At 37.7% G+C, this 17,695-nt stretch overlaps 1 protein-coding gene across 1 annotated transcript in view; it reads left to right on the top strand.

The window, feature by feature from the left end:
- Positions 1–17,695, top strand: part of LOC129430997 (alpha-2,8-sialyltransferase 8E) — a 59,274-nt gene that overhangs the window by 33,131 nt on the left and 8,448 nt on the right. The window contains exons 2-4 of the mRNA XM_055188672.2: positions 5,104–5,178; positions 13,231–13,317; positions 16,359–16,503. Of these exons, the coding sequence (XP_055044647.1) occupies positions 5,104–5,178; positions 13,231–13,317; positions 16,359–16,503 (307 nt within the window). The remainder of the gene's footprint in view (positions 1–5,103; positions 5,179–13,230; positions 13,318–16,358; positions 16,504–17,695) is intronic.

The following is a 17,695-nucleotide window of genomic DNA, read 5'->3' as shown; positions in this document are numbered from 1 at the left end:
AGTATGTAAGATAAGGTTTGTACTCTAAAAATACTTTATTTGTAACAAACAGGAGATAAAGAATTTACAAACAGCTCTCCGCAAGCGTTTTTTTTATCAAAGATTTTTTTTTAAGTATTACTTAAAAATGTTTCTTATCTCACCATATCCACAGGTACAGAGTCATCATATACAATAAATCCGTGAGGTAGCATTAAAAAAAAAACATTTAAAAACAGATGCATTTGTTTAAAGCAAAGCATTTATTTACTTACAGCTACAGGTGAAAGCAGCTCTTTGCGCGTTCTAACGTCTCATAATTAGTCCTCATTTATGTCCAAGAGACTCAATAATAATCTTTTACATTCAATCCTTTAATCTTTCATATTTAAAAGCATTTTTGTGCTGCTGCGCATTCATGTACTTTGTGATAAGCAAACCCGCGTTGTCCTCCCCTTTATAGGTGCATATTACTAATGCGCTCTTTAAATAACAAAAAAAACATATTGCGCCATTGACTTTAGACTTTAGACCAGGTTTTGGTTGGTCAATGGCGTAGTCTATTTTAGTTGCCTCAAAATAGCAACGCGCCAACAATGCGCCTGAACACACCTCGTTTTCAGACAAGAACGCCCATGGGCGCAAAAGGGGGCACAAATGCATTTGCTATTTAAACAACGCGGCACTAAACGTGAAAATTAGGGTGGAAACTAGCGAAAGACACTTGTGTCGCACATTGCGCTGCATTGCGCCGGGTGTAAGATAGAGCCCTATAACTAGGCTTTTGAACTAAAATTTCCAAAACCATAACGCCATTTTTCAAGAAGCACAATCATTTTGCTAAACTATAAACACTACTCCCCTGTTTTAACACATGAGTCAGATTTGGTGAACTTTTACTTCAAAACTCTACACACATCCCTACATTTCTCAGTGTTTACATCATCTGGTCATATGGAAAGCACTAGCATTCAATACTGAATCGTACGAGAGCCGTACATTTTTACAGCTTTTTACTGAATTTTTGGTACCGTGACAACACTACTACAATCTATTATTACTTATGTTGTTTTGCTGGCATCTAGATTGTGTGATGGTGGAAATTGTTAATGTGAGTGCATGCACTTTAGCAGTCTTTTTAAAATATAAGTTATAGGTCACAGTCCATCTGTGACAATCCACATCTCTTATCTGTTACTTTAGACGACAAGTTGGGGACACACCTAATGATTTTTACACAGTAATTTGATCTTAGCGACTGATCATGTCTATAGTCTTTTCCAACTGTGCTCAGTCTTATATCACAAATTAAAATAATTTATGCAAGAAACACCCTTTAAGTGTGTTGAGTCCAATCTTTGTATGTTTCAGAAAGTTGTTACTGTAGGTGTGTCCCCAGCATTACTAAACAAATCTCCCAGTGCTTTTTCGTCGCTCTTTACATTAAGAGTACAGATTGGTTCCCTGTCACGTGACAGCAGAGAATTGTGAAAGTAAGTGATGAACAGCTAATATTTACGGTGCCCAGTAGTGCACATACTTCAACTTTTGAAAAGCAAACAGAAGCACACAACGAAACCCGGACTGTGAAAAATGCCTTCCAGAAAATGTTTATTCTATAAATATATAAAAATACAAATATATCAAATGAAAGAACAGACCCTCGGCTTTCAAACCAACCATGAAACAAAATGGGAAAAACATTTCATCCTATCTTCATTTGATCTCTTTTTATAAATATGGGTAGGTTTCTTCAAAAATACCAGATTTTGAGCAAAAAGCTGAAATAATAGCTTTTTTGTAAAGGAATTTTGTTAGAGATCAGATTCAGAATGATTATCAAAACATACTGCTGCTGTAACATGGCTGCAGGAGGTGCAATGATATTACGCACTGCCTGAAAATAGTCCCCTGCAATTGAAAGTTACTAAGGGGACTATTTTCGGGCGGTGCATCATATCGTGGCACCTCCTTGTACCGCCAGACCCGGAGATTGGCTGAATGGAATCCAAAATGGTAAAAATTAAATATTTAACTCAAGGGGAGCTGGAAAATGAGCATGTTTTCAAAAAAAGTGGAGTGTCCATTTAAAGCAACAGGAGTATCTATTTTCTGATCAGAAAAATGATCCAATCTGTAACTGGAAAAACATTATATGAGCACAAACCAATTTTAGGGGTGTGCTGTGTCTGTAACAATCTAAAAATAATGTCATATCCATTATGCTGCAGTTGCCCAAGACAGTAATATAGTATATATTATGCATACCGTATTTTCCGGTAGTCGCACTCTTTTTCATAATTTGGCTGGTCCTGAGACTTATAGTCAGGTACGACTTATATGTCAAAATTTATTCACACTGACTTACATGACCCATTACCGTCTACAGCCACAAGAGGGCGTTATATGTTGCCTACCCCTGAAAAAAACCTGTTACTACTGAAACATTAATTTGGACAATGGACAATGGAGAAAGACTTAAAGGAACAGTATGTAGGATTGTGGCCAAAACTGGTATTGCAATCACAAAACTTGTGGCTAAAACTGGTACTGCAATCACACAACTGGTGGCCAATACACAACATGACAACATAAACATCATTTGAGGGCTGCAACTCCACTTTTTAAATGACAATATCCTGGCCATACCACTGTTGTCAGTGATATAAGTATTTAAAATGAAAATGATTTCTTAATGTCTAGTGACATATCAGGCCCATTTCATGATTAATTGATATACATTTCTTACATACTGTTCCTTTAACATACAAAATGCCCCCAAAAGAATAATAATTTTCTAAATAAATATGACTTATAGTCCAGTGCGACTTATATACAGTCTTGTTCAAAATAATAGCAGTACAATGTGACTAACCAGAATAATCAAGGTTTTTAGTATATTTTTTATTGCTACGTGGCAAACAAGTTACCAGTAGGTTCAGTAGATTCTTAGAAAACAAACAAGACCCAGCATTCATGATATGCACACTCTTAAGGCTGTGCAATTGGGGTATTAGTTGAAAGGGGTGTGTTCAAAAAAATAGCAGTGTCTACCTTTGACTGTACAAATTCAAAACTATTTTGTACAAACATTTTTTTTTCTGTGATTTAGCAATCCTGTGAATCACTAAACTAATATTTAGTTGTATGACCACAGTTTTTTAAAACTGCTTGACATCTGTGTGGCATGGAGTCAACCAACTTGTGGCACCTCTCAGCTGTTATTCCACTCCATGATTCTTTAACAACATTCCACAATTCATTCACATTTCTTGGTTTTGCTTCAGAAACAGCATTTTTGATATCACCCCACAAGTTCTCAATTGGATTAAGGTCTGGAGATTGGGCTGGCCACTCCATAACATTAATTTTGTTGGTTTGGAACCAAGACTTTGCCCGTTAACTAGTGTGTTTTGGGTCATTGTCTTGTTGAAACAACTATTTCAAGGGGATGTCCTCTTCAGCATAGGGCAACATGACCTCTTCAAGTATTTTAACATATGCAAACTGATCCATGATCCCTGGTATGCGATAAATAGGCCCAACACCATAGTAGGACAAACATGCCCATATCATGCTCCATGCTTCACTGTCTTCACTGTGTACTGTGGCTTGAATTCAGAGTTTGGGGGTCGTCTCACAAACTGCCTGTGGACCTTGGACCCAAAAAGAACAATTTTACTCTCATCAGTCCACAAAATGTTCCTCCATTTCTCTTTAGGCCAGTTGATGTGTTCTTTGGCAAATTGTAACCTCTTCTGCACATGCCTTTTTTTTAACAGAGGGACTTTGCGGGGGATTCTTGAAAATAGATTAGCTTCACACAGACGTCTTCTAACTGTCACAGTACTTACAGGTAACTCCAGACTGTCTTTGATCATCCTGGAGGTGATCATTGGCTGAGCCTTTGCCATTCTGTTCTATCCATTTTGATGGTTGTCTTCCGTTTTCTTCCACGTCTCTCTGGTTTTGCTCTCCATTTTAAGGCATTGGAGATCATTTTAGCTGAACAGCCTATCATTTTTTGCACCTCTTTATAGGTTTTCCCCTCTCCAATCAACTTTTTAATCAAAGTACGCTGTTCTTCTGAACAGTGTCTTGAACGAACCATTTTCTCAGCTTTCAAATGCATGTTCAACAAGTCTTGGCTTCATCCTTAAATAGGGGCCACCTGATTCACACCTGTTTCTTCACAAAATTGATGACCTCAGTGATTGAATGCCACACTGCTATTTTTTTGAACACACCCCTTTCAACTAATTCAACTACTTGCCCAATTGCACAGCCTTAAGAGCGTGCATATCATGAATGCTGGGTCTCATTTGTTTTCTGAGAATCTACTGAACCTACTGGTAACTTGTTTGCCACGTAGCAATAAAAAAATACTAAAAACCTTGATTATTCTGGTTAGTCACATTGTACTGCTATTATTTTGAACAAGACTGTATGTTTTTTACCTCTTCATGACACATTTTTTGACTGATGCGACTAATATGTTATACTGCAATATACAATATTTTCATATGTTTTTAACTGTTAAATTTAAGGTCTTACTCTGTAAAAATAATTACAGTTTTTCTCCGTAAATTCTAAGGTTATCACATGTTTTGTGAAATCGGTTTTATCCTGTAGCATTTATATGGTATTTTACTGTTAAATTTACAGACATTTTGAAATGATATAAACTCCTTGTAGCTAAGCCTGCAGCATCTTGTCTGCATCGAGAAGGGCTGTGTTTCATTTCATATAAAGCATTGAAAATAAAAATGTGTACCAATCAGTTTTGCAGTGGCACCGGTGCAATCTCTTAAAATAGTTAGTAATGGAGTCCTGCATTATGCCTGCATTTTAATGCACTAAGAAAGTCCAAATAAATATATAATTATATAAATACGGGCTTCATAGAAAGTGTTAACCAGTTTTGCATATTGAAATATATATCTTGCTAGATTTTTGTCATTTTACACTTCTGTCAAGTGTAAATCTTATCTCTACAATTGGTTAGCACCAGAGATGTTAAATTTAAAGCAATGCATTAAACATTTAACTGTGATTGAAATGGTTTTACATTTATTTTTTTTAGTTCTGCTATGTAATACATGAAGTTGTTCTTTTATTTTGCAGAGTGAGATATACAGAAAGAGAGACGCAGTACTGCAAGCAACTCCGTCACAAGTTTTCCATCATCACTTCAGACAGGTGTGTATAATGACAGAATAATCCAACACAGTAAGGCTACTGTCACACTGCAGTCAAGAAGTTTCTCATATGTGACCCAGATATAGGTTTTTTTTTTTTTGCATGACTGTGAGAACAGCACAAAAATCTGATCTGATTTTGAGCCTCTTTCATATGTGCTTCTAAATCAGGGCTGCACGATTATGATAAATCAAAATTGTTGTTTATTCCCATTGAATCAAACAATACAAAAAATTATACTATTTAAAACAATATTTAATATATTCATATATTTCATATATTATGAATATAACATACATTCACAAAATGTATCACTTTATTTCCTAAACTGTAATTCTTTTATGTTTTTTTTTTCTAAACACCAAATGGCCAAATTCAACACATATAAATATCTAAAACAATTTAAATCAAATTTAGATCATAATTTATGTGAATTTTTCATAAAACATTTATATTTTTTCAGGCAAGCTAATGGTGTAGTTGAGGAATTGAGTGGTAAACGGGTACAAAAGAACTTCATATCTCCCAAAACACAGCATTATAGTTTTTTACAGACGCTAGGACACATTTCTCAATACTTAGGTCACTTTTGCAAAACTCTTCACACAGTGAGCACAACAGAAGTCTATGTGGGCTAAACTGAGGATCAATTATCATTGCTTTGGCATAAAATTCATTCAATGACTACATCTCTCAAATTTCATAAATTCTTTTGTCACTTAGACACAACAACTGCCAAAACTTTTTATACGTACAGGACAATTTGCAAATGCTTACATACTGTTTTCAAAACTGAAAAAAACGTATGTTCAAAACAATAGCATAATACAAAACTGAATAAGGCAGCAATTTGCTACACTTCTACAGTAATATTTTAATAAAATATATTTTAAATCTTAAAATTAAATGCTATGAAAACAATTGGCCAAATGGAGAAGACTACTAGAACACTACTATTGAATCTGTATCAGTGGATGGTATGTATACAAATGATTGTATTTTGGAATTACTTGGAGTGCAAAAAACTAAAAATAAAATACATAAAATATTGAAGAATTCTTCATCATGTCTGATTCATTCGAGTAACATATATTGTAGTGAATTATAAACAGAGAAAACATTGTATAATGCTACATGTTGTTAGTGTTTTTTAGGTCATTGTTTTATGGGTCAAAGTGTGTTTGTCGGCTGTCAACCTTTGCTAGTGTTCTGAAAGAATGAGTTGATTTGAGACCTGAATAAAGCGTTTTGGTAGTTGTAGTGCATTTTGAATGTGAAATGAACTGCTTTGCCAAGCTGAAAGTTGGTTAGGAGAACTGTGTGAAGAGTTTTGCAAAAGTGACCTAAGTATTGAGAAATGTGTCCTAGCGTCTGTACAAACTGTAATGTATAGATGGGAAGTAAGCAAAAAAGATATATTATTTGTATCATTAAAAATGTATATATTTTTTGTAATCACTCTTTTAATCTCTGGGGTCATTTTTACCCCCAAGGAACTGTAACGTATACAGGAAAATATGGCTTATGAGGGTTAAACAGTATTCAAATCTATTATGGGCCATTTTTGGATGCTTTCATTATTCAATCAAAGCTATTAATTTCAAAAATATTATTTTGAATTTTACAACTTTTGCTTTGTTTAAAACATTTTCCTCTGAACTTACTTTATTTTGTTTTAAACTAAAACTAATTTTAACGGTTCAGACATAGCCTAGGGTTTTATTTCAAAAGGTTTTAAGATCATGAAGTCTACAGTATGAAGGAGAATGATTTGTAAAGATTTTTGTCCAGCTACACGTAAAATAAGTACATTTTGTAAAGACACAGAAAATGTAATAAGGTGTCCGTGAGTTTGTGCTTGTCACTATCACATCCTAGCAGAGTGAAAGCATGTGTGTGAACGATGCGTTCTTAACTATTAACTTTAATGCTGTTTGCATTTAATCTAATAATAAATAAATGCATGAATTTCTGGTTTATTGTTATAGTTGCAGTTGACATATGCACACAGTGGTTCAGCTGCACACGAGAGATGCTGACGGATTAAATGCGTGTTGATTTCACGCTGTTAACACGCAGGTCACACTTTGCTTTTAAAGCAGTCTGTGCAAGACAGGCGTTAAAATAGACGCACCCACATTAATGCTTTCGATAAGGGTGTGATTTGTGAAGAACTCAGAGGGGAGATGTTTTTTTTATTCATATTGATTATTTAGGGTATTAGGCTATTTCTTGGAACTGTTCAAATAAAATATGTATAGAAATGTAACCAGTCCTACTCAGATTCTAATTGCTCTGGGGTGCGTTTCCCGAAAGCAACTTTGGTCGCAAGGTCTGTCATTACCAATAGAGTTCAATGGTAACAACGACCAGTTATCTAACGATGCTTTTGGGAAACGCACCCCTGGTCTGGCATGAGAGTCGGACGCTCTAACAATGAGGCTAAAAGGCCATGAGCTTTAACATCTGTCGCTAGAGCACTTCTTGAGGTTGGAGAATGAGGTTTACTTTTGCTTCACAGATCTTACTGACTAGCTGGCCTCTGTTACAGGGCATGTGTCCCCTCAGTTTTTTCATTTTTAAAACTAACCTGTCGAAAAAATCTTTTTTTTTGACATTTAGTTTGATGAACTCCTAAATATGATTTTAAATATGACACGCAGAGCACTAATGGTGTTTTTGTATTGCATAGTACCCCACGGGTTGTGTCGGGTTAGCTTATTTTTGGGGGCTTTTCCACTGGGTTCAGTAAGCAGTACCCAATACTTTTTAGTACCATCTCGGTTAGGGTTCCACTACCAGCGTAATTGCTAACACAATATTAGCTTTACTTTTGTGCTTGCATTGTCTTGAGCAAACCTGTTGTCTTCTGTGCTTTTTTGTAAGTTCCCAGACTCCCTTTTAGCAGTGAAAATCATCCATAGACTAAGAATCAAGAACACCATACCAGTGTTTTCCTGCAGTTTGTGGCGACACATCTGATATGAACATTTTGATATGTTCTTACAGAGCCTGCCAGCCTCTTTAAATGTAGTAACCCATGTGTTTCTCTGAAATCCTATGACCTGTCAAAGTTGGCCCCAATGTTAAGTCGATAGGATTTTTTGAGTGGTTTTACGGTCCCCATTCGGAAATCCTGTACCCGATCGCTTATAAAAGTCACAGCCAGGGCCGCCTTAACCTAATGTGAGGCCCCGGGGCTAAGAGGTTTTGTAGGCCCCCCTTCCCCTCGATTTATGGTCTATTTTTTTTTAAGTGTAATATCTAGGTAATCTACATATCAAAATGCATTAGTTTCTTTCGAGACATACAACAGTGAGTTTTCCCTCTTTGAGCCAGAAAACACCATAATATTGTTATTAACATATCACTGAGCCTACTTGAGCATAAACACAAGACACTTTATTTAACAACCACACAGCAACATGTGGTGATAATAAAACCAAAATGTGTGAAAGTATATATGTTTATAAGCTTTATGTTTATATAGTTTTTGGAATATACAAATTTGCAGAAAATTGCCACTCACTAACTAAATGCTCACCACAGTTTTAAAAATATAATGGGCCCTATCTTGCACCCAGCGCAATTGACTTTGTCAGTGACGCATGTATCATTTCGTATTTTGCACCGGCGCACAGCGGGTTTTTCCCTCCACAGACGCACGTCGGCAAACTAGGGAATGAACTTACGCTCCCTGGGCGGTTCAGCGCAAAAAAGGAGGCGTGCTCCGGCGCAAACCATCTCTTATGCTTTTTTGCAGTTTCAAAAAACATTTGCGCTACTAAAAAAAAAAAACTAGTCTAAAGTCAGTGGCGCGTTGCGCGTGGTTCATTATGCTATTTTAAGGGCGCATGCTTGACCATAATGTATAGCGTGCACAACGCGCATTGCTTATCTAATCTACACAGATGCAACAGTTATTTTTGCAAATCATAAATTCTTACAATAAAAAATATAAGATAAGGGAAATCATCATAAATTGTTACAATAAAAAATATTAAAAGGGAAATCATAGTGGTGAGCATTGTGGTGATAGTTTTTATTTATTTTGTGTGGCAGCGTTAAACAATTATCATGCAAATAACGATTAAAATATTTTCATAAGTTTGTTGTGTGACTGTATTACGTTTATTTTATGTAAATAATAATTAAAATGTTTTCATAAGAAACCTTTATGTACTGTATATGAACTTGATTTGCAAGTGTAGGCTACTTTGGGGTTGGACCTTGCGTTTCTTGTGTCCGATTTCAAAGCCCCCAAACCCCTTCAGCTGTGAGGGTGGACACAGCGATGTCCTCCTGTGTGCCCGGCGTGCCCGATTTATGCTGGCAAGCTTGGGATCCCTTCGTCTTCTGACATCATTGTAGTGCTTGGCGCAGCTGATGAGACAATTGCGGCTTTTCCTCTCACGCCTGTTTAACCGCGATGCTGGTTCGGGTGGGTTTCTCCCATCCTCATACAAAACAACTTCTCTGTCTTTGACTGCTCTTACAAGAACGTGGGTCTCCTCGGCTGTGAACCGCTCCTGGGGTGCGCCTGGTAAATCCGTCATTATAATAGCAACCCGCCATGGAACTTGCGCCCTTGCATTTAAAGGGAATGTTGGATAGCGTTCTGATTGGTTTATTTGACGTTACGCCCAAACCACACCTATGAATAATGAACCTACTTCAGACCAACCCCTTATTGATTTGCGCCCGGCGCAAGACTTATTTCTCCCGCCGAGAAAATAGCAACAGCGCCCAAGATCCGCCCACAAAGTCACTTGCGCTCTGCGCTTCGCACTTGCGTTTCAGATCGTTAAAATAAGGCCCAATAAGTTAAAGTTAGTTTTAAAGTGAAAATGCATTAATGATAACAAAAGATAAGTCTTTATAGACAGAATCTTGTTTTTTAATTATTTATTTATTTTGTAGGCTACTGAAGATATAGTATGCATTGTATTTAGTATTTATGCATACATAAGCATGTGAAACGACCAAGTATGAATATGCACAAGACAGACAGGGAACATACCTATATATAAGATCTTTAGATAATGAGATTATAATGGTGCTATCAGGGGATGATCATTTGAGATGGTCTTGTCGCTCTTTACTTTCTTAGACTTGCACCTTTACCGTTGCGTCTCTTTCTCGTTTTTCTAAACCAACAGATGTGTGTACTGAGCTAACGTCGCGTCAAACTACATCGCTGCAGGAGCACAGAGAGAGCGAACGAGCGAGCGCGCGCACGAAAGAGAGAGAGACCTGCACCTCACTAATGCTTAATATGAAATTTCAGAAATTACTCTTTCATTTGTTGGTGGATTATTTCCCGTTTCTCTGTCACACTCAGTCGAACGTGCAGGAATGTCAAGTTGACAACGCGCACTTAATTACATTACGCGGAATAAAAAATGTTACGTCTAACATTTTATTTCACGTTAAGTTACAACGGACCAATCAGCAGCCATGTAACGTGCAATTAGAGTGATTGACAGAAAACCTGACAAGTTACAAAACAATATGACCTTTTCAGCTCATCATGAACGCAAACTTGGGAGGCCCTTGAACTTGGGAGGCCCTTGAACTTGGGAGGCCCCTGGGCTTCAGCCCAGGTAAGCCCGTGCATTAAGGCGGCCTTGGTCACAGCACACCTCTCCTCAATAAGCCAGATTTGAGCCCTCTTGCAGGGGTCAACTACAAATGCTTAAAGTGCCCATATTATGAAAAACTCACTTTTTCTGGGTTTTGGGGTGTTATTTTGTATCTCCGATGCTCCCACAAGCATACAAACTTGGAAAAAAATCCATCCATGCTGTTTTGAGTGAGATACAGGTTTCTGAATGTCCTCTGCCTTGAGTCTCAGATTGCGCGAGTTCAAACTCAGCTCCGTTGTTACGTAACTAACCGTTTCGTCACATTCAGTTTGAATTTTCCTGCCCACCACCCCACTCGCAGGTCTCCACCCACCAGGGAGCTAGAGAGAGCACAGAGCAGTCAGTCACTTCGCTGATACCCTGCTGTTATCATGTCTCACTGAAATAACAGCGCTATTTGGATATTATGGATTATACTCCCGCCCAGTGTTGGGGAAAGTTACTTTTAAAAGTAATGCATTACAATATTAAGTTACTCCCAAAAAAAGTAACTAATTGCATTACTTAGTTACTTTTCATGGAAAGTAATGCTTACGTTACTTTTAGTTACTTTTGCGTTACTTTTTCTTGGCTAAAGCTTGATCTCTTTCAGGCCTTGCAGGTGTTTTTATGACTGAAAAGTTCTGCCTTCAGAAATTGCATATTTCATCACAAAAATTTTTAGCTCTGGCCTGCCATCTCAGTTTCTGACTCAAACTGTTTCCACACAGGCACAGAGAGTGCATACGTTTAGTTTAATTCAGTACATATTTTTTAATCAAATTAATTAATATAAAAAAGTAACTTGAGTTACTTTTTTGAAAAAGTAACTCAAATATTAATGTGTACATTTAAAAAGTAATGCGTTACTTTACTCGTTACTTCAGAAAAGTAATATTATTACGTAACTCAAGTTACTTGTAATGCGTTACCCCCAACACTGCTCCCGCCTACTTTTAAAAACAAAGTTTTAACGCGTGGTTATTGGAACCCGGAGTAATCTTATATACAGTGTGTTACGACGCAAATAATCGCCTACAATCTGAGGACAAGACGTCGAAGATGTGAAATCTGATGTAAACAACAGACTATGTATCTATATTTTTCACGGATTATACGCATTTGTGGACAAAAATGGTCATTGGATTTATTTTATTGGACTTTCATGTATCATTCACACATCTGGAATAGACTGGATTCGATTCGCGATCGTTGTATTAACACAAAAGGTAAGAAGTCACGTTATATTTTACATGTTGTCATCTTCTGTCACAAAATACTACATTACTGAAGCTAGACTGAGCATCTGTATCTCAAAACAGAGATCCTACATTCATGCTAATCCCGTAAATTATACCTTTTAAATGTATAGTGATGATAAAATTGGTTGTAAACAGTAAGCTATATAGATATTTTTGCAGGCTATATAGTTTACAGCGTGGTTTCGAAAGTAAAACAAAAATTAACGGCTTTATTTTACAATTCTACAAGAACTAAGTAATAGTGCTTTGCCAAACTAAACGTTTTTTGCCAAACTAACCGAGACCGGGCCTTACCGCCCCGGCTTTTCTGTCGAGGCTAACATACCCCCGAGCCTCTTATAACTTTCCGGTCCGGACCTCCCGCTAGCTTCTAGCAATTAGCACGCGGTCCACAAGCAGTATACATCTCCCGCCGGGTCTTAATTTCTGTAATTTGCGAAAAGGTTTATAAAAGGAATATGTTAGCATTGTCCAGGGAAAACGAGTGTATTGTTAAGACTGCTACATCACAAATTACTCTGGAATCATTGTGTGTCATGAGTTTCTTCTCCTGTAGTGTACTTTTTAGTGATACTTTTCTGCATGATTTGTCTGTTGGCAACATAAACCGTTAATAATAATATATAAAATAATAACACAGTATGGTCTGTACTGCTCACGATATCACTATGCACGCGCACATGACGTTAGTAGTGGGGCGTGATCAAAGGAGCAGCAGCTCATAAATATGTAATGACTAGCTCAAAACGGCACAATCTTAAATGCCCTGAAACAGAGGCTCCTAGAGATGGGTAACAATCTTTTCCTACAAGCTATTTTGTGCAAACAACTTTTGAAACATGCTTTATGGAACTCACACACCTATTTAACTTGTGGAAAAGCAGTCATAAGATGGGCACTTTAATAAATGTTTATAGATAAATCCTAGTAGAATTTCTGAATGGCCGGTAACAAAAAAAATGTAGTTGCCAAATGGTTGGTAAGTGAAAAAGTTCATTTCAATTACAAGGTATACAGTTTTTATCTGTGTATGTTCCATGGGTTCGAACTCGTGACCTTTTGCACTGCTAACGCCTTGCTTTACAACAGGTCTATACAAGTGCATGAAAAAAATATTCCCAAAAGAAACAAAAAACAGGTAATAAACTTCTTTCTTTCTGTCTCAGTACTGAAATCAAGAACCTCACAGAGGGCCTCTCAGCATTGATGAGGTGTCCACCAATGTCCAATATCACCCAGAAAGAACTAAACAGGTATGTACCACATATACACAAGAAATCACATTTACCTTAATAAATACTCAAAATATGAAGTTTTATTGATGTATTACACATAAACTGTTTAGGTAAATTGTTTCCTTTCTGTCACGCACATGACATTGTGTTGATGTAGTAAGCCTAGGGCTTCGCTTTTAGGAGGCCCAATCAACTCTGATTTTTTAATAAAAGGCCAAAGAGAATTTGACGAGTGAAATATGCATACCAATCTCCGCCCTGGTTTTCTGGGTATAAAAGATGGCATTCAGCCACTTATTCAAACTTTTTCTACTTTCACCTCTGTGTTGTTGGGTGTGGCCGTTGTATCTCAATGTCACATTGGACGACCATGATCAATGTCTCTAGTGTTTGGCTTGCCAGCATGACAAGGCAACAAAAAGGTTATGGATTGCAGCTGTAAATGTGTCAGAGAACTGTCTCTCTCCCGGCTGAGCCTGTTTCTCAAAAGGTTTTTTCTCATTTTATACAATTGGAGTTTTGGTTTCTTGCCACTGTCACCCTGTTTACTTGGCTTGTTTACTAGAGCCCTTTTTACTGACAGACTACAGAAAATACATGAAACATAAGGAGATTAAGCGGGTTCTGCCGGTGGTCATTGGTCAGGCATTAGCTGGGTATCACGTTGAAGGACGACCAGTAGATCAGAGGTGTGCTGAATTTCACATTTACCGGAACTGGGTCTGTTTGTCTCATTGTCCTCGGGGGTCGAGGACGAGACAGGGAGAGAGAAACAAAATGCAAGTGTCACACAGAGATGTGGTTTAAATCAGCTTGGTTTCAGACAGGCTAACTATTGCGGCATAAGTATGTTACCCACAGTTGAGGATTTAGCAAATTTGGGGCCCAAAGCGAAGGTATCTATGGGGCCCCCATCTGATCTTTAAAAGAGAATGAAACACGCCAACCCGTTTGACTAAGGCCAGAAGCCCCACTGTCGTCGTTAATACAGGTTCAGTGGCAAACATTTCTGTATGGCACACTATTCACAAGACCACAAGAACACGCCAAAATCGCAACCCGACCATATGTGCCAACCCGTTTGACTAAGGCCAGAGGCCCCACTGTCATCGTTAATGCAGGTTCAGTGGCAAACTATTTACCGAAATTAATTTTGAAGTGTTCATGATGATAAGGTTTTTATTTATTTATTAGGTTGGTTGGGAGCCCCCTATGCCTCTATGTTAAGACCGCCTCTGATTACCCAGATAAATTATGTGAGTGCTTTGTTCCGTACAAACTAACTATTGCAAGATAAGTACCTTTACTAGACAAATTATATGAAAGCTTTGTTAAAGAGAAAAGTCTTAAGTCTAGATTTAAAGTTATTGACTGTGTCTGATTCTTGGACATCGGTTGGTAAATCATTCCAGAGCTTAGGGGCTAAGTAGGAAAAGGATCTACCACCTTTAGGCACCGTTGATATTCTAGGGATAATCAAATGACCATAATTTTGAGACCGCAGTGTGCGTGATGGATTGTATTCTGATAGTAATTCTCTAAGATATGAGGGTGCTAGGCCATTTAAGGCTTTGTAGGTGATTAGTGATATTTTAAATTGTATGCGATATTTAACTGGTAGGCAGTGTAAAGATGCCAGAATTGGGCTTATGTGGTCATACTTCTTAGATTGAGTAAACACCCTTGCAGCAGCGTTTTGAACTAGCTGAAGCTTGTTTACCTGATTTGCATGGCATCCCCCGAGTAACGAGTTACAATAGTCTGTTACAGAGGTCATACAAGCATGGACAAACTTCTCTGCATCTAAAGCAGACAGCATATGGCATACTTTTAAGATATTTCTAAGATGGAAGAATGGTGTTCGGCAGACGTTGGAGATATGACTATCGAAGGATAAATTGCTGTCGAACACCACACCTAAGGTATTAACCGTGGAAGATGGCGGTAGGCGGGGAGGGGACCAGAGCATGTTTCATTGTCTGACATTGTTTTTGCAATTTCACATGTATCTTACAAGTATTTCACAAGTATCTTTGATGATCTTCGACTGGCGGAGTCTGGTGCTATTCATGCCGCTTTGAATAACAATCTTAGAAAACACACGCTTAGCATTAGCCAGCACTAGGATCTAATGTCAGATGCTCTGGCTCCCGGTATACATTCGCCTATTATGGCAGGTGCCTCAATGTTCACATTCCTGAGAATAGAATCACCAATAACCAGGGCACTTTTAACAGACGTCTCAGCTGGTATGCTGCTGATGGGGGAGAATCTGTTGGATAGAACCACAGGAGCGTTTTGTGGGTGACAGATACGACTATGCCACCTGACAGTCATCCAGTTAGTCAGCTGTCTTGACTCTTGCCTTGATGTTTGTAACATTTAAAATTAGTGGACTTACTATCCTCAACTAGCGTTTGGATGCACGCTTCTAGTTCTGCAACCCTCTCCGTCAGCCATACTAATTCTTTACACTTAGTGCATGTAAAACCCTGTTTGCTGGCGGGGAAGGCTAAACTATACATGTGGCATGAAATGCAGTTTACAATAACAAGCAGAGTCTTACCGCTTTCATGCTGGGAGATTGCATCTCCGTTCACCCGAATGTTTTCGGACTGCGTTCACCCGAACGCAGTCCGTGAAGCTGCATCACGTGGGGGACTCGCTCGCTGCATGCCTCGATTGCTTGCGGGCGGCTGGAGCCAGGGTGAAGTGGCATACATCGGATAAATTTGCCCTTAGCTCGACAAAGAAGGCAGATGTACAGTAAAGCAAATGCTAACTGTAGCCGGCACCGTTTGGTGATGCTAGCAGGCTATATGCTAACAGTGGGTGTTACTAGTAATAAATCGTTTCGCTTAGTATTATTATTTAATAACTGTCAAGGTAAAGTATTCCTAAGATAAACTAATAAACTAATAAGTTATATTATATAGATAGAAACAATATAGTAAATTTTGAACATAACTGTACATTACAAAATTAATACAATATACCCCATCCAAATGAATGCGTTTACATTTTCTACATCATCTTACTCTTTTTAACTCTTTTTACAGAGTAAGACTGCGCACCTGTTGTAATGCAACAGGTGTTTTATACTACACAAAGCAGAACACAGCTGTCAATCAAAGTGTTCCATATGAGACGAGCTCAAAACTGAAATATCAAATAAACGAGGAACTTCACAACATGCTTCCTGAGGTACAAGTGACATTTTTATATTTTTGACAAGGGACGATTATTTCAGTTCATTTAATAATTAAAATATTTAAATTTGGAGCTATTTAACCCTGCTCCTAAACTTTGCAGGTGAGTGGGTTGAAAATATTCTCATTGTTAAATAAACAAATTAATTTCTATCTCATGATTATTTTCTATCATCACTAGTTTATACTAGTATTTGGAAACTGTCCTAAAATGTGAAAGCACCTTATTATGACGTAAAGTGACGTATTAAGGGATTAGTGTCCTCTAGCGGCAGTAGCTTATACAACCTGTTGTTAAGGTTTAAGGTTTTTGCATTATACATCAGATTAGACACATTTAATTTTATGAATTTGTAAATGTAGAAATAGTTTTATAAACATTTATGGTTTTAAAGATATTTTGGAGCATCTAACCCCACCCTCAACCTTACCCTAAACCAAGATTGCCCAACCAGTCGATCGCGGTCAACTGGTAGACGGCGGATTGATTCCAAGTCGAGCGTGAGGGGTGTGTGTTATACTTTTTATTAAATGTACACTACAGCCTATATCATGAATCCTTGCCAACACATCCATAAAAAGTATTTAAAAAAAGAGAAAAAGAAAAAACTAGGTCACGTTTAACCTACACGCTCGAGCGTGACATGCATGACAGCGAACAGCGGTTAAACGCCCCTAAACGTTAACATGGCTGAGGGTAAACGAGCCAAGACATACCACTTTCACCCTAATGGGAGGAAGATTATTTTTTTGTTTATTCTCATTCAAAGCCTGTTTGTTTGATCTGTAATGCAATGGTGGCTTTGGCAAACAAAGGAAATCTGGAGCGGCATTTTAAAAAGGTTCACTTCTCAACTATATAAAATACAACACAAGTAAAAGTACAGTCAGGTATTTATTGCATAAAAAAGTATTACAAACCATTCCCGTTGCAAACCTTGCAAACTGAAGCCATACGATTACTTTATATGAAGAACTCCATGATTAAAACGCACAGTCAGATCTCATTCAAACATAAACCAGCATGACGTAGTCGGTCACAAGAGCCAATAGCGTTTCACATTCTTAGCTAACGTAATGATGCAATCGGTCACAAGGCACACGAGAGCCAATGCCTTTTCACAATCATAGATAACGTATCATTGCTTCTTTTGGCAGCAGTTTTTGAATAATTACGGATCTGATAT

Source organism: Misgurnus anguillicaudatus, chromosome 13 (assembly GCF_027580225.2).
Source record: "Misgurnus anguillicaudatus chromosome 13, ASM2758022v2, whole genome shotgun sequence".
NCBI classification, from domain to species: domain Eukaryota; kingdom Metazoa; phylum Chordata; class Actinopteri; order Cypriniformes; family Cobitidae; genus Misgurnus; species Misgurnus anguillicaudatus.
This window is presented reverse-complemented; position numbering and strand designations above follow the sequence as displayed.